Source organism: Passer montanus, unplaced genomic scaffold (assembly GCF_014805655.1).
Source record: "Passer montanus isolate IOZ18808 unplaced genomic scaffold, ASM1480565v1 scaffold20, whole genome shotgun sequence".
NCBI classification, from domain to species: Eukaryota; Metazoa; Chordata; class Aves; order Passeriformes; family Passeridae; genus Passer; species Passer montanus.
Genome location: NW_024366592.1, coordinates 2391821 through 2406474, shown reverse-complemented (window position 1 = coordinate 2406474; position 14654 = coordinate 2391821). Strand labels below are relative to the sequence as shown.

Genomic DNA, 14654 nt, shown 5'->3' with positions numbered 1-14654 from the left:
CACAGGAATATGCAAGAAAGCCACCCAACATTAGCCACTGCTTTTACCAGTGCCCAAATGCATTTTGTGAACAGTCTTGAGCAGCTCTCAGGTGGGAATAGCCTTAAAGACACTATGTGCAAGTATTGTGACAAGCACAAAGGGACAAACACACCTCACAAACCAGAGGTTCAGTATCAGCCTGGTTTTCTGTTCTCCCTGAACAAAGCCTTACATTTCTGATCTGCCAGCTCAATGACACAAGATTTTCTTGGAAACCCATTTTTACTGGCATCTTGTACAACCAGAGAATTCCTGCCTGCACCACGTGCTCCCTACTGGAGAGGACAAGTTTTCTACTGCTTATTAAAGCAATGCTGTGTAGGCTTCAAGTTTTCTACTAGCAGAAGTATACTATCACCTCAATAAGATAAAAACTGAATTAAACAGGACTGTATTGCTTGTCAGAACCAAACCAGTTCTATTTAAAGAGAGGCACAAACAGACTCACTGGCCACAAGTTCAACCATGAGAACAGCAGGCAGCTCCCAGGGCACATGTTCAGAAGTCAACATCAACAGATGATTTCGTGGGGGATGGTAATTTTCTTGCTTCTGTGTAATCTCTAGAGACAGCTGATATTATACAGCTGCTCCAGCATTATCACCATTAGAGCATGACTGAAATAACCATCTCATTACACACAGTAATGAAACTGTATTTTATTATAAGCAAAACAGCTTTTATATCACCAAGAAATCAGGATCTATACACTTCTCAAAGAGCTACCCATGTAGAAATCACTTAGAAATCAACTTATACTTCCAATGAGAGGGAAAATAAAAAGGTATGGAGTGTTACAAAGAAACAAAACCAACCCCAAAAGCAACCAGAAAAAAAAAAAGCAAACCTCATTATGCAATATTTGCCAATGTCCTGGTCCTTCCAGACAACAATAGTCACTAGCTCCAAATCACAGTATTCCAAAATAAAAGTGACTGCTTGCTTAAACTTGCTCAATGCTTTCTGCTTACCAATTCCAGACTTGCTGTTTGGCAAAGAAAATCTACTAGTCCACACAGTGTGCTCTTCAGAACCATTTCAGCATTTCCTTCTTCCAAAAAAGAAAACAGCACAAAGTCACAGAGTACATATACTGCATCTTTGTGGGGGGAAAAAAGAAGGGGAAAAATGGGGGTGTGGAGGGGTGTCTGATGCAGTGAAAAAGCTACACAGACAACTCAAAGGCAACAGCAGAAGCATATCTGGGAAGCCTGGAGAAAGGCAGGGAACCATCTTCAGTATTCTATATTGAAAGGGTAGCCCTTGTGAGTTTTGCACCTGGAGAAAATCAAAAAGCAAAAATTATCTCACATCCCAAAGGCATTGTATGCATCTGTAACCACTTCTAAGAACCACCAAGAAAAAAGATTTAACTGTGTAAAAGCAAAGTCTGTTTCTCTTTTCCTTGGTGACATGCTGCATTTAGAAACATAAGGATTTTGAGTGCTTTCTGTTGTTTGGGTGATGGGACCTAGAGGTGCATTGTAAGCAACTAAATCAAGGTTTTGCTATTTACTGACAGGAAGACTCTTTTTTGCAGCCTTCCAAAAAGGATTTCATATCAGGATATACACTTCCAAGTAGCAAATCCTCACGTTATAGTTGGAATGTTCATCTACCTTCCCAACAACTCCTGAAGAACACAGCTTTTGTAATGTACTTCAGACAAAACACCACAAACAAAGCTAATCAAGATTTAAAGTCTGCATCATGCTCATTCCTCCAACATGGACAAAAAAATTACAAATAAGAAGCCTCTTGTTGCAATTCCAGCTACAAAGAGTTTCTTGACAACTGAACTGAAAATGAAGTTTGCTCAATGCTCATCATGTTCTGGTTCATAAAATGAACATTTAAAAAAATCTTACCATGGAAAGTAAGATCATCATTTAGAAGATGACCCCTTTGAAAATTGAGTTTGCATATCCTGAACTTCAGTCAAGACTACCATCTGTAGCTTCATTTACTGAACTATGTGATAACTTAATAATTTAAAGAAAAGGAAGTGCTACTCACACAAACATTTCGCAGGCTCTCCAGTTTCTATTAAAGCTGAGAATAGTTGCCATCTCCTCTTTAGTCAATTCAAAGTCAAACACCTAACAGGAGAAAAAGCCAGAAATCACCTCTTTGAACAAATCAGTGCTTGTAATTAAAAAAAAAAAAAAAAAAAAAGGGAAAAAAAAAATCACAAAATTAAAGAACAAGTCCACAGTGTAGGTGCTTGTTGGAAGTGACTGTTTCACAAGGGAAAGGAAAAAGACAAGAATCCCTGGATTTCTGAGCCTCCTCTAGCTGGAGTGGGAGAGGGTGGTGAGCAAGGAGAGGCAGGAATTATAGAATCTCAAGGTACAGTTACACATGCCAGCTGCTTTAAGAAGTTTGGGGAGCACTGTGTAGCAGAATGCCTCCCCTTCCCAATTGTGAAGAATGCATCTTTCTGTGCTAAGCCAAAGTAGTAGCTGCAAGACCTCCATATTCCACCTAAAGCCACTGAGTGTTTGGAAGCAAAATCCTAATACTGGGTCCAGTCCAGGACCACTGAATCCAGAGCAGCAACACACTTTATGGACACCAGGACTATATCCTTGAAAGAGCTTGTTCTACAAAAGTCTTTTGGGGTGTGCTACTGCACTCAGGCCCCAATAAGCTGTCAAATGACTCATTCACATGACACAAAACAGGAAGAATCACAATGTAACTGCTCAGATGATCAGGATAGAGTGTTTCCCAAAGCTTTGGTCACTCCTGCTCTCCCACTGTAATCTTAAATTCAGCCCTCAGGAGACTGTAGGTAAACACATGGAGGAAAAGCCCAGTCCTCCTGTCAGAAGAGCAGCTGGGGAGGTGAGAAAGGCTCACTGCTGGCTGTGCAGGGAGAAGCCAAGGCATCCCTGGACATGCCATGCACTCAGCTCACTGCACTGACTCACCTGGAAGTTCTCCACAATGCGCTGTGGTGTGACAGATTTGGGAATCACAACCACGTTTCTCTGGATGTGGAACCGGATGAGAACCTGCAAGAGACACAGCACTGCATCAGAGAGGGGATGGCTCCTGCTCCATGCAAGCAGAGCCTGCTCAGCAGTTACTTACTGGCAATGGTACACTTCAGCAGAATTTACTCACTCTGTGGAGCTGCTTTTCAAATTTTACCTGAATTCTAAACAGCACTTCCTGAAGTGCATGTAGAGGAGTGGTGGAATGCCACAAGGCTTCCTTTCTCCTCTCCCCTGCAATTTAGTGACACCCAATTCCTTTCCTTCTCACCCAGATTTTGAGTAGGCTACTCAAATGTTCCCTTCTTTGCAACAGCACTTGAGATGGCAAGACAAACACAGCAGCATCTGAAGATGAGTCAAGAAAATGTTTCTTGTGATGATCAGAGCACCCTTGTAAACATGTATGGAAGGCCATACAAGGAATAAACCTGCTACCTAGCACCACAGGTGACAAGATGAAGAGCCAGCCTGACCTCTACATTGTCATTAGCTGTCCTTCATGCTGTGCTACAGGAGGGGGTACTCTGGCACCTACCCACCTGTGCTGGGGTTTTGTTGTGCTTGGCTGCAATCTCCTTGATCTTGGGGTCATCCAGCAGGGAAGGATCCTCGGGCTTAGCCCTACACAGAGAGAACAAATCAGTGGCAAGAAAGCTCCAGAGGTCCAACCTAGTAAAGATCTGTATCTGGATGGAAAATTAATGCTGCACAAGTAGTCTCAGTGCTTCCAGAATAATCCACACCAGCTCCCTGGCAAAGCAGCCTTACCATGGTCTGTCAGGAGAGCCAAGGGGGCTGTATGCTGTCACAGCAATCCCTTTGGATTCACAGTACTTGATCAGCTTCTCCTGGGTAAGGTATGGGTGACACTCCACCTGCAACATAAAGAGTATAGAGACTGACACTGACTTAACTGCTTTAACATGTTCCAGGGATTAGTTAATCAAAGGCTGACTTTTGTGCTAACTCAATAGTCTCTAAGCAATATTTTCTCTATGCCCCACCCCCTTACTACTATTTATAGCAGCTCTCCTTGCAGTGAAGGGTCCAAGGACTGTGACAAAACTTAAAACTTTGATCCAGATCATCTCCAGCATATGGGTGACCAGCTACACAATTGCTTCAATGGGACAGTAAAATGCACACCCATGAGAGCTGTAAAACCACAGCAACAGGATTGCAGACCAAAGATCTTTTTTCACCCCTAATTAAACATGCCATCATATTTTTTTACAGCTACCATATTAACTTCAAGGTCAGCATTGTTTCATTAGTATTTCTTTGCTCTGTGTCAATACTCACACTAAACACCTCTAGCCTGAAGATGGATCAGGAACTGTTCACGTGTTAGGAGGCAGTGAATGAGCATGAATATTTGATACTTTGCACAGAGGGACTTTCAGGCTAGCTGCACACCAGGGAGCACTACTTCTCTTTCAGCAGGCAACAGCAAGAACCCTTTGGACTGTGCTGCCATTTGAGCCTCCTGCAGCTGCACTCTGAGGGCAGTTCCTGGAAACTTGTGCTGCTGGCAGGTGGAACAAGGCAGTGCAAAACATGGAATCAGTTTACAGCCTGGAGCTCTTTATTTGTGGTTCTAGCTGCCTGCTGTTATCAGAGGCCTGCATGCCTTTTCCCCTCTGAGACATGTTGGAATATTAAACAGAACAGAGAGCTCCATTTTTAGGACACATTATACATATTTATTTTGCTTCAGCAGTTGCAGAAAGCAATCTATTTAAGAGTAACAGAGCATTCAGTATTCCCAACTATTCACTAAGTTGAATTTATGCAACATACGCAAGGCACAGTCATCCTCACCTCTCCACTGGCACTCAAGTTGAAAAATGAAATTAAGTACTAGCATTGTTGTTATGTAATTACTACCTTGCCAAATTAATCTCTCACTACAACTGAAACAAACACAACCTGGCTGCAGTCAAATGAAGAATGGGAATGAAAAGAAAGACTGTGGATTCCATGTGAAATATCTGCACAGAGAAAGTGTTTTCAGGAAGCACTCTCACTATTAGCCCAACAGGCAAGTGTTAACAACAGCAAGCTTTCAGGCTTGCAAGCACTTCTTCAGAAGCAGTAGTTTATGAAGGACAGAGACCAAAGACCCAACACTTTGTGCTAAACCTGATTATAGTCAATAATCATTTAGAGCCTGAAGGCATTGACAAGTATGAGAGGTCCAAGATCAGCGACCCTTACGCCAGAGATAAAGTAATTAATATGATAACAATGATATAAATGATATTATAGAATAAATAATAATAATGTAATTGTCATGTAGTGATTGTGGCAATGAGGAGTGGCAGATGTTGAAAGGTTACCATAAAACTTAATGTAAGTTTTCTGAAAGTGCTTTGGGGTAGATAATGCTCAAGTTACCACAATAAATGACCCAGTTTTACTAATCCAGTATCAGTAATTGACTAGAGTCTTTCAAATGCCATGAGAGTCAAGGTCAAGTCTAGGCAGACCCCACTGGGGTCTGTCCTGGTACTTGTCCTCTTCAGCAACCTGTGCCAGTCTATAATCATGTCCATCTTGAAGATGATGTCAAACTGGGGAACAACCAGCCAACACACTCAAGGGCAGGACTGCCACTGCAGCAGGACCCACTCAGGCAGAAACAAGAGGCAAACAGAAACCTGAAGGAATTCAAGAAGGCTGCACACAAAGCCATACACCTGGGAAGGAAAAGCCCCTGGCAATAGCACAGGCTGGAGCCTGACTGCCTGTAAAGCAGCCATGCTAGAAAGGACGTGGGGGGGGCAGGACATGAGCCAGCAGTGAGCCCTGGCAGCAGGAACAGCGACAGTAAATTGTGAGAAGTGGTCATTTGCTTCTACTCAGCCTTGCCAGACCACCTTCATAATACTGTGTCCAGTTTTCCCCTTCCCAGCTCCCCTCAGCAGCAGAAATACTGACAGACTGCCATCAGTTCAGCAAAGAAACTCCAGGATGGGTAAGGGCTGGAGACCCTGCCATACTGGGAAAGGCTGAGAGAGCTGGGCTTGTTGTGCTTGGGGAAGGGAAGGCTTCAAGCCTCCTAGAAGTAGTTTTTCAGTACCTAAAAGGGGTCATTCAAGGACAAGCCAAGCTCTTTAGTGGTGCTTGGAGGAAGGCAACAGCAGGAAGGCAAGAGATGCAGAGGTTGAGACTGGGTGTAGGAGAACTCCCCCTCCCTGTCATACACTCGAGGGGGTCACGGGGCAGAGCACACTGCCTAGGGAGGCTGTGCAGTCTCCATCCTCACAGGTTTTCAAGATGGATACAGCCCTGGGCAACCTGGTCTGATCCCAGGGCTGATGTTCCTCTGAGCAGATCATCTCCCAAAGTCTCCTGCCACCTGAATTTTCCTAAGATTTCACTCAAGTGCTGTCTATAAAATTTCTACTCTATTGCCCACCACGCTGCACCACCATCTCCTCCTAACCCTCATTAACTCTTGAGTCCATAAAGCATGTTCCTGATCAATTCCTTCAGAAATCTGCAACAGGAACTGGCTTCTCCACAGAAAAGGTCATCCAATTCTCTCTATATACATACACCAAACCGTACTCTACTACAAGGAAGTTTTTAGAGCTCATCTGAGTTCCCCCTCCTTTCCTCCTACAAGGAGGGATTCTGGAGCTGCTCATTGCCAGATTTCCAAGCAGTGGCACAGAGTTCATAAAAAAACCAGCACCTTAGCATCACCTGGAGGGTGAGATTGAAGAATATGTGGTCTATGAAATAGAATATGTCTATTCCAGTCTTTTTTTCTAGAACCTTATTTCAAAATTAAATCTATGTAATTTTCTTCTAAAAACCCCAACAAATGACCACACAAAAAAAGAACATTATCAAACATTTGCCTCTGCCATTTTTCAGCTCACCTGATTATTTGCAGGTTTGTACTTCAGTCCTGGCTTGTTCAAGATCCTTTCAATCTGCTCATGGTTGAAGTTGGAGACTCCAATGGCTTTTACCAGGCCAGCATCCACCAGCTCCTCCATGGCCTGGCAGAAAGAAGCACAAAGTCAGCATCTACTATATAGAGGAAGGGCTTGAATAGCACATGCTTCCTGACATGCCTTGTTCCCTTCATAAGAATCCTAAATGAAGTGTTCAGAATTTTAGAATTCGAGCTTGAGGAAAAAAAAAAAAACCCAGAGCACTGGCATATATGTGCCATGCTTCCCGTACTCAAAGGACTTATTCTTTGTGACTATGGAAATTCACAGGAAGTTAGAAGTGGAAAATGATAAATTGATACAAAACAGCTTGCTATTGCACCAGTGAGTCTTTCCAAGTAATTCCAAATACATGAGATTGCCTTCTGTTCTCAGCAGTCTCTGATGCTCTCATTACCTTCATCAGTCCAAACTTTCTCCTGCTGTGGCTGAACTTACCTCCCATGTGTCTAGAATATCTGTGTTGCTGGAGATAGCAATGCCTTTGTCATCTACAGGGAACAGGTCCTCTCCTGCCTGTCAGTGAGAAAGAAATTGCTTGAAACACATTATTGGGAGGGTGGGTTAACACCAGCTGAAGACCATGACCCGAGAAATTGCTTGAAACACATTGGGAGGGTGGGTTAACACCAGCTGAAGACCATGACCCTATAAACACTTATTACACAAATCATCTACACATGTATTAGACTTCAATACTCACTATCTATAGTCTTCAGTCTTTTCTTTTTTGTGTTCTCATGGTACTGTGGTGGTTTTTTTGCCTACAGTCAAGCCAGTAAGGACAGATACTTCTGATGGACATTGTGTCCCCTGGCTCATCGAAATCCATGTGGTGAAACTTATCTCTCCACTTGTAACACAGAAAGTAGAATTATAGCCAGTTTACAAAAATACACAGTTGTTACCTGCTCATAGTGAAGTGGTTCAGTGAAATGCATAATAAGGACCCACTTAGGACTTGGAATATGTTCACCTTATACCGGACCAGATTTCCTGACAGGTCTTTCATGGGGAGCCTCATTGTTTAGGCTGCTGGCACAGGGAAGGTTAGAACACCCTGTATCCCTGCTAGGACTATCTGCCAGGTGTCAACTTCACTCAAAACCAGTTCTTTTCTACTCATTCATTATTTACACCACGGCACATTTTCACTTTGATAGTTCTGTCCGTGCAAAACTGATTTTAAAAATACAGATGTTACAAAGAACAGTTCATCTTGGTAGCAAGAGGTAGAGACAAAATCTTGATCAAGTTCTCAGAGAAAGCCTAAGCTTGGACATATTCAAACTGAGATATCAGTTCCTTTGCAGGCATACAGTGTTAGGAAGAGTTAGGAACTAAAAAGTTCAACTCCAGAGCCTGTGGAATGCTAAAGCTCCTATAGCAAAGATCTAAATAGAGGAGCTAAAGCTCCTATGGCAAAAAATCCAAAGCTGGATTGTATTTAAGGACTCGGTGATTAAAGACAGGAATGAGAGATAAGCAATCTCTTATTCTGTGATTCTGTAACATGCAGTGGAAAGAACTTCTGTCAGACAGCAAAGTATAGCCCTCTTCCCACAAAGAGGGAACCATATTGAGCATAACTTTGGATTTGTAGAAGACAACACAAGCAATAATCAAAAGGAAAGAAATATAAGTTCTGTTTCCAGCAGGGAAACCCATTCCTAGGGTTCAAGGTCTGCCTCTTCCATGACCAAAAGGGCAGCAGATGCCATGCAAGCAGGGATCTAAGAGACAAAAATCAACAGCCTGGCTCCCATGGCCACAGTGAAGCTGAGCACCAGATCAGTGCTGTTACACAACACACACAGAATGATCTGTGCAACTGAAGCAATCACTGGGCTATAAAGCCATATAGCTCCTCATAACTGCCACTCACTGACAAAGCCAAGGCCACTGCTGCTACTGTACCTTCAAACCAAGAGGCCAGTGGATGAGGTACAGATCCAGGTAATCCAGCTTCAGGGCAGTGAGAGTCTTCTGGCAGGCTCCCTTCACCAGAGGCTTCTCGTGGAACGTGCACCACAGCTGGAGACAAAAAGCCAAGGCACATTGTGACCTCTTGGGTTAAAGCTCCTGGAACTCTTCTGTACTGTTCAGCAGGGTGCCTGTCCCCTTGGGAAAGTGATGTGAAACCAGGTCATCCCACAGCTCTTCAAGTGGGGCTGTTTTGTGAGCAGCACTGGCCCGTGATACTGGGCAATGTGGCTGCACCCATGACTGCACGGTGTCCTGGCAGATAGCAGAAGCAGCCTTGTTTCACTTATTAAGACTAAAGCTGAAAGCATCGCACAAATCTGTGGTATGGACCCTGCATAATTCTCAATGCAGGATGAGGTAAAGCAGGAATCTCAGGAGTGGCTTAAGTGATGCTCTGAATTGTTCCACTCTGCACAACAGAGTAGGTAAGTAAAGAAGCGAGGGTTTACTTTAAGATAAAAAGGTATCCCCTGGTACATCCTGTACAACCAGACCCCTACCTTACTGACGACAAAGAGGTCCTCTCGTTTCACAACGCCTTCCTTGATTTTCTGCTGGATCCTTCCCCAACTTCGTTCTCGTTCTGGTACACATAGGCGCAGTCGAGGTGGCGGTACCCGGCATCGATGGCAGCCGTCACCGCAGCCGTCACCTTCCCCGGCTCGGACTGAAAAAAGCGATGGCAAAAAAACCGCTCACCAACACAGCATGGAAGGCCGTTCTCACGGCAAGATAAAGCTGAGAAAGCCGCCACATCCAAAGCAAGCCCCAGCTAAAACAAAGCCGAATCCCGGCGGCGGCCGGGCCGGGTGTCGGCGGCGCTGGCAGGGCCCGAGCCGCGCTCCTTCCTTCCTTCCTGCCCCGCTCCCCATCGCCCTCACGCCGCCAGCCCACGGGAGCGCCCCCCGCTACCTTCCACGTGCCCAGCCCCAGGATGGGCATCTTGGCCCCGGTGTTGAGCTGCACGTAGCTCGCCATGGCCGCGCCAGCAGCACCACCGCGGTGGCTGCGGCCGAGCCCCGCGCCTTTAATAGCGAGCGGGGCCGGGCCCGCCCCGCCCGGCTCCGGCTCCCGGGGCGGCGCCGAGCCCGGGGCTGCGGAGCAGGCCGCGACTGCGGCTCCGTGTCGGGGATCGGCCCGCAGCCCCCGGGATCACCGCACACCGACACTCCCGCAGCGCCTCATACCTCCCGGCACAGGGGACGTGGGGCACAGCTGTCCCCGAGGGCCGGGGGCTGAGGCGCGCCGAGCCCCGTGTCCCCTCACAGGGGTGGTGGCCCCGGCTGGTGCCCCTTGCCGGAGTCTTGTGTTCCCCTTGCCCAAGTCTTGTGTTCCCCTTGCCCGAGTCTTGTGGTGCCCCTTGCCCAAGTCTTGTGTTCCCCTTGCCCGAGTCTTGTGGCAAAACCCACGGCGTGCCTGGTTTCTGAGAGCCAGGCAAAGCTGTTCCAAAGCTTCCACTGCGAGCTGTGGCTTAGGAGTGATTTAGGGTAGAGCGGATCTAAGAAAAGCCCGGCTTTATTTTGAATTTTGGAAGAGGTTTTTTTGAAAGTCTCGGAAGAGGAGCAGTGAGTTTTTAATGAGCGGCATAATGATCGCGCTGTCCCTCTGTCTGTGGGGAGGTGCTGAGGACGTCGCAGAATAAAATGCACGATTGTAATCGCAGGCAGCAGTCTCCCGTCACAAACTGGCTTTGATGCTTTTGCAGACAAGCATTCGCTGTTCTGCTGAAGACGTCACAGCGCAATGGAAAAAGCCAGACTTGCCTGGGAGGCTTGGCTGCTTATTCACATGTGAAGAGTTTCTTCAGGTGCGAGCGTTTGCTCTGGGTGCCTCTCCCTGCTATCTGCAACTTCATATTTTTTGCTCCATTTAGCTAAGGACGGCAAGGTAATTGGTTTTCCTCTTTAATGTTCCTCCTGTTTCGTGTCAGCACCATCAGGCACCCCGGCAGGATGCGATGTGCTTTCACTTGGATCACAAAACCTTTACACAACTTGGTGCTCATCTCTTGCCGCTTGGGTTGAATTTTCCCTCATGGTTTCAAGTCAGAGAGATGCCTCCATCCTGTCACAAGAGGCTTCGGGCAGAAGTTCTGTATTTTGTTTTTGCTCTTAGCTCTTGCGAGTTGGAGCCTTTCCCCTCAGAGCTGTAAGGCCAGTCAGCTTTCCACTGTTTCCCTCTCCTGAAGGTCTGGTGGGGGCCTTGGGGAAGAAGAAGTACTGCATGTGTCACCCTGTGACAGCCAGCCTGCTATATTTTGTTCCCCCTGTCCTTGATAGCATGGCCATGTCTTCACAGAGAGCGCTGACATTGAGGAACTGCAAGGGGGAGGAGGGTCTTGCTTTCTTTTTTTTTCCTTAATCCACGTGCACTGGAACAGGAGGAGTAATCTCACGAGTTTTTAGTGTGTTTTGCTGACTTTGCATTTAGTGACTGTAATTGCACCACAAGTTGTGACTTTGGTGGCCAGCAGTGTTTGGAATCTGAGAACAGGGCCCAAATTAAGGGAAGTGGGTATGTCCTTATGGACAGTTTTTGCCAGAGAGACCCTCTGAGAACATCTGAAGGCAAAGCAGGGAGGTGACAGTATTGCAAGGTGTGATCATATCTACAATGAAGGGGAAGAGCTGCAGGGTGTGCAGCTTCAGAGCTACCACAGACACAGGCTACCCACAGACACAGGCATAGCTTAAACCAGGATTTGGAGGTGAGGGCATGCAGGTTTCACGCTTGAATCACTGGGAAGCACAGCAGGAATTTCTGCTTTGCTTGGAGGGGAGATTTATCTTGCTCAGTGGGGGGTTCCAGTTCCACCTCTGGATGCCAGGAGGCAGATCTCAGGGGCTTGGCCAGCTCTGACTGTGGAAGACCTTGGCCTCTTTTTCACTCTGAGCTGGGATCAGCCCAGGAGCATATCTTGGTGGATCTCCCATATTCTCAGAGCTGATGATGCTTTTTGTCCTTTAATCTCATCTGCTGAAATAACAAGCTCCAGGCACAGCCAAGGATGAGGAAGTGATCTTTCCACCCCTCTGTGGTGATTGTTGTGTGGGAAGGGCAGGTTTAGTGCAGCAGGGGAAGCCTGGACGGGGGGAAACCATGAACTGCCCCAGACTGGTCAGGAGTGATTCTGGCAGGCTCTGAAACTGGGTGACCGAGTTCTGGCAGATGGGAAGCACCTGTGTGTCCCCCACAGTCCCCCTGGCTGCTGAGAAGAAGGACAGCACCTCACTCCAAAGGGGGCTCCTGTGGGCTGGGCCACCCCTGCTGGGCAGCCCTGGGGACAGTGGCAGCGCTGGGGACAGCAGACTGCCCACCCAGGAGCTCTAGGACTCAGTAAGCAGGACTGAGTGGTGAAAGGAAGCATCAGGCACCCAGCATCACCCTCTGAGCCAGCCTTGGTTCCAGGGAGGGATTGGGATGGCCTGGAGGCAATCTGTGGTGACAGAGTCAGGGTGGAGAGGAGGACAGGGAGTGGATTGGTGTTTGGCTTAAACAGAGGCTGGGGAAAGGGTGAAAAGGGCATTTACTCATTTGTTCTGTGTTCTTTCTTCTCTCCTCAGTTCCCCTGAGTCACAGCCCAGAAGTGGAGCAGTGAGAACTCTGGAAGGAGCACTGATCCTGGCCCTGGGAATACCCAGTGGTGGAAATGGAGCAGCCAGTGCATGTCCAGGGGGGTACACCCAGTGTGCAATTGCCTGAAGAGAGGAGGCACCTGGGCAGACCCGTGCTGGGTAGGAAGATCACTTGGAAGAGAGAAACCGATGCTTTCTGAAAGCTGATGGCAAAGTGAAGACAAAGCCTCTTCAGGCAGTCCGAGCTGCAAGGTTAGGTAGGCCTGTGGAGGTGGGAGTGCTGCTCCCCAGAATCTGAGGGCTCTCTTGACAGTCCTCTGCTCAGAATGAAGCTGCAGAAATATTGATCTGTCCCTGCAGTGGTCATGTCCATGCTTGGGAACTGAAGCAAATGGGATGCAGGTTTTTGCCTTGTAAGAGCAGAGTTCTGGGAAGTTTGAGGTCTCTGCTACTAGCAGGCACTGTCCTTCCCAAGGGAGGAAGGCTTTAGGACCCATCAGTGAAGGACTGTGAGGAGAAATAATCTGATTCTGCTGATCCCACAGGTGACACTCCCCTGCAGTTGCTTGGACTTGCTGAGTTGTGTTTACAGGCAAGGGGGAAGGGACCCTGAAAAAAGTGGTGATCACTGATGCTGTTGCCTGAAAGCTGCAAGGTCTGAGCACAGTTACTGCTGGTATCACTTGATAAGCTGTTGGGACATCAAGGAGTCACACACATGCCTTGTTCTGGATGGTGCATGCCAGAAGATGGGCAGAGTAGTGGCATGACCAAGGATAGTGCTGGGAGTTCAGCTTGGAAAGCATTTTAGAAGTGGTTGGAAAATATGTTGACTGTTGCAGTGTTGATCCTGATAATTTTGTCTGTGGGAGAAGGGGTGGGTTTGGGATATGTGTCTTATGTTTGCACTGGTGAGGTGTTAACTGCACTGGTCTGCAGGGGCAAAGGCTGGAGTTCATAATGAATATGCAGTCTGATGATCATTATGTTAAAGATGGAGTTTGAATAAGGGTAAAACAATTCCTCAATAAAGTGCAGGGTGGAATGTAAAGAACATAAATTCCAGATGGTATCAAGGGATGGCAGTGGAGACCTCTAACACAGATATAAACACCCTGTCCCATGCCAGAATTTAAGCTCACAGTACTGTGACTCAGAAATACTTCTGGAGACAGAGATGCACTTTTAAATGAGATCCCTGCTGAAAGGACTTAATTCCAAGGGGACTGCAGCTGGTGGATGAGTTATGCTTAAACAAGGAATCCACTGAAGGCTCTATGGGCATGGGTAACCTGGGCTGGAGAAGGTATTCTCTAAAAAGACAATGCTCCAAACCTCTGCATAGTAACATTGTACCTTTGTTGTTCAATAAAAATGTGTATTTGATCTCAGCAGAGCTAAGTCTCACCTCAGCCTGGGGATTACAGAAGGTTTTATGGATTGCTGCCTTTAGGCAGCTGCAAAGCAAACGTTCTTGGATTACGTTTTCATTAATTGAAAGGGGAAAATTTGTTAAGAAGTCCTTAAGGTGCTCGTTTTCTTCACCCAAGGTTTTGATCTTTTGCCTTGAAGCCCAGTGTGCAACTTCATGATGTGTATTTGGCCACCTGCCCAGGCACTGGGACCGGAAAGGTGACACAGCCCCAAAAGCAAATAGCTCCTGATGTCACCTGGGGCTGTGGGGCCAAGGGCAGTGGCAGATGGTGGCTGGGCTGAAGGGGAGGTGGATGGAGCCAGAGGGGCGTTTTGTGCCGGGAGAATTTGGCTGACAGGGCCAGAGGGGGTGCTGGCACTTTGGGGGCTGAGCTCCCCCGGGCTGTGTGACATCAGGGATGTCCCTGCACTGCCGGGAGGGGACAGCGCGGGTGGCTGAGGGATGGCTGCCCTCTGCTGCCCGCAGGGAAAGGGGAATGTGCCCTTCCCAGGGAAAAGCCACACACTCAGGAGGAAACCTGGCTGAGAATTCTGCCCACCACGCACCTGTGTGTTTTTTGCTTATGGAATTGTTTTTTGATTTTTTTTCCCTAAGGGGAAGTTTTTCCTAAGTAGGAAAATCTCCCTTCTCAGTTACTTCTGGAGTG

The 14654-nt window shown here is 47.0% G+C and overlaps 1 protein-coding gene and 1 long non-coding RNA gene across 2 annotated transcripts; one reads left to right on the top strand and one right to left on the bottom strand.

The window, feature by feature from the left end:
• Nucleotides 1-681: 681 nt before the first annotated feature.
• On the bottom strand, nt 682-9991 carry LOC120501565 (aldo-keto reductase family 1 member B1-like). The gene is given in 11 exon segments (XM_039707991.1): nt 682-1320; nt 2059-2141; nt 2976-3059; nt 3584-3665; nt 3813-3919; nt 6935-7057; nt 7451-7528; nt 8930-9046; nt 9499-9560; nt 9563-9665; nt 9911-9991. Coding segments are annotated over 11 exon segments (948 nt in total). The 5' UTR covers nt 9977-9991; the 3' UTR covers nt 682-1277.
• Nucleotides 9992-13964, top strand: LOC120501568. The gene is made up of 2 exons (XR_005627348.1): nt 9992-10885; nt 12562-13964. It is a non-coding gene; the product is annotated as an uncharacterized LOC120501568 (long non-coding RNA).
• The last annotated feature ends 690 nt before the right edge of the window (nt 13965-14654 follow it).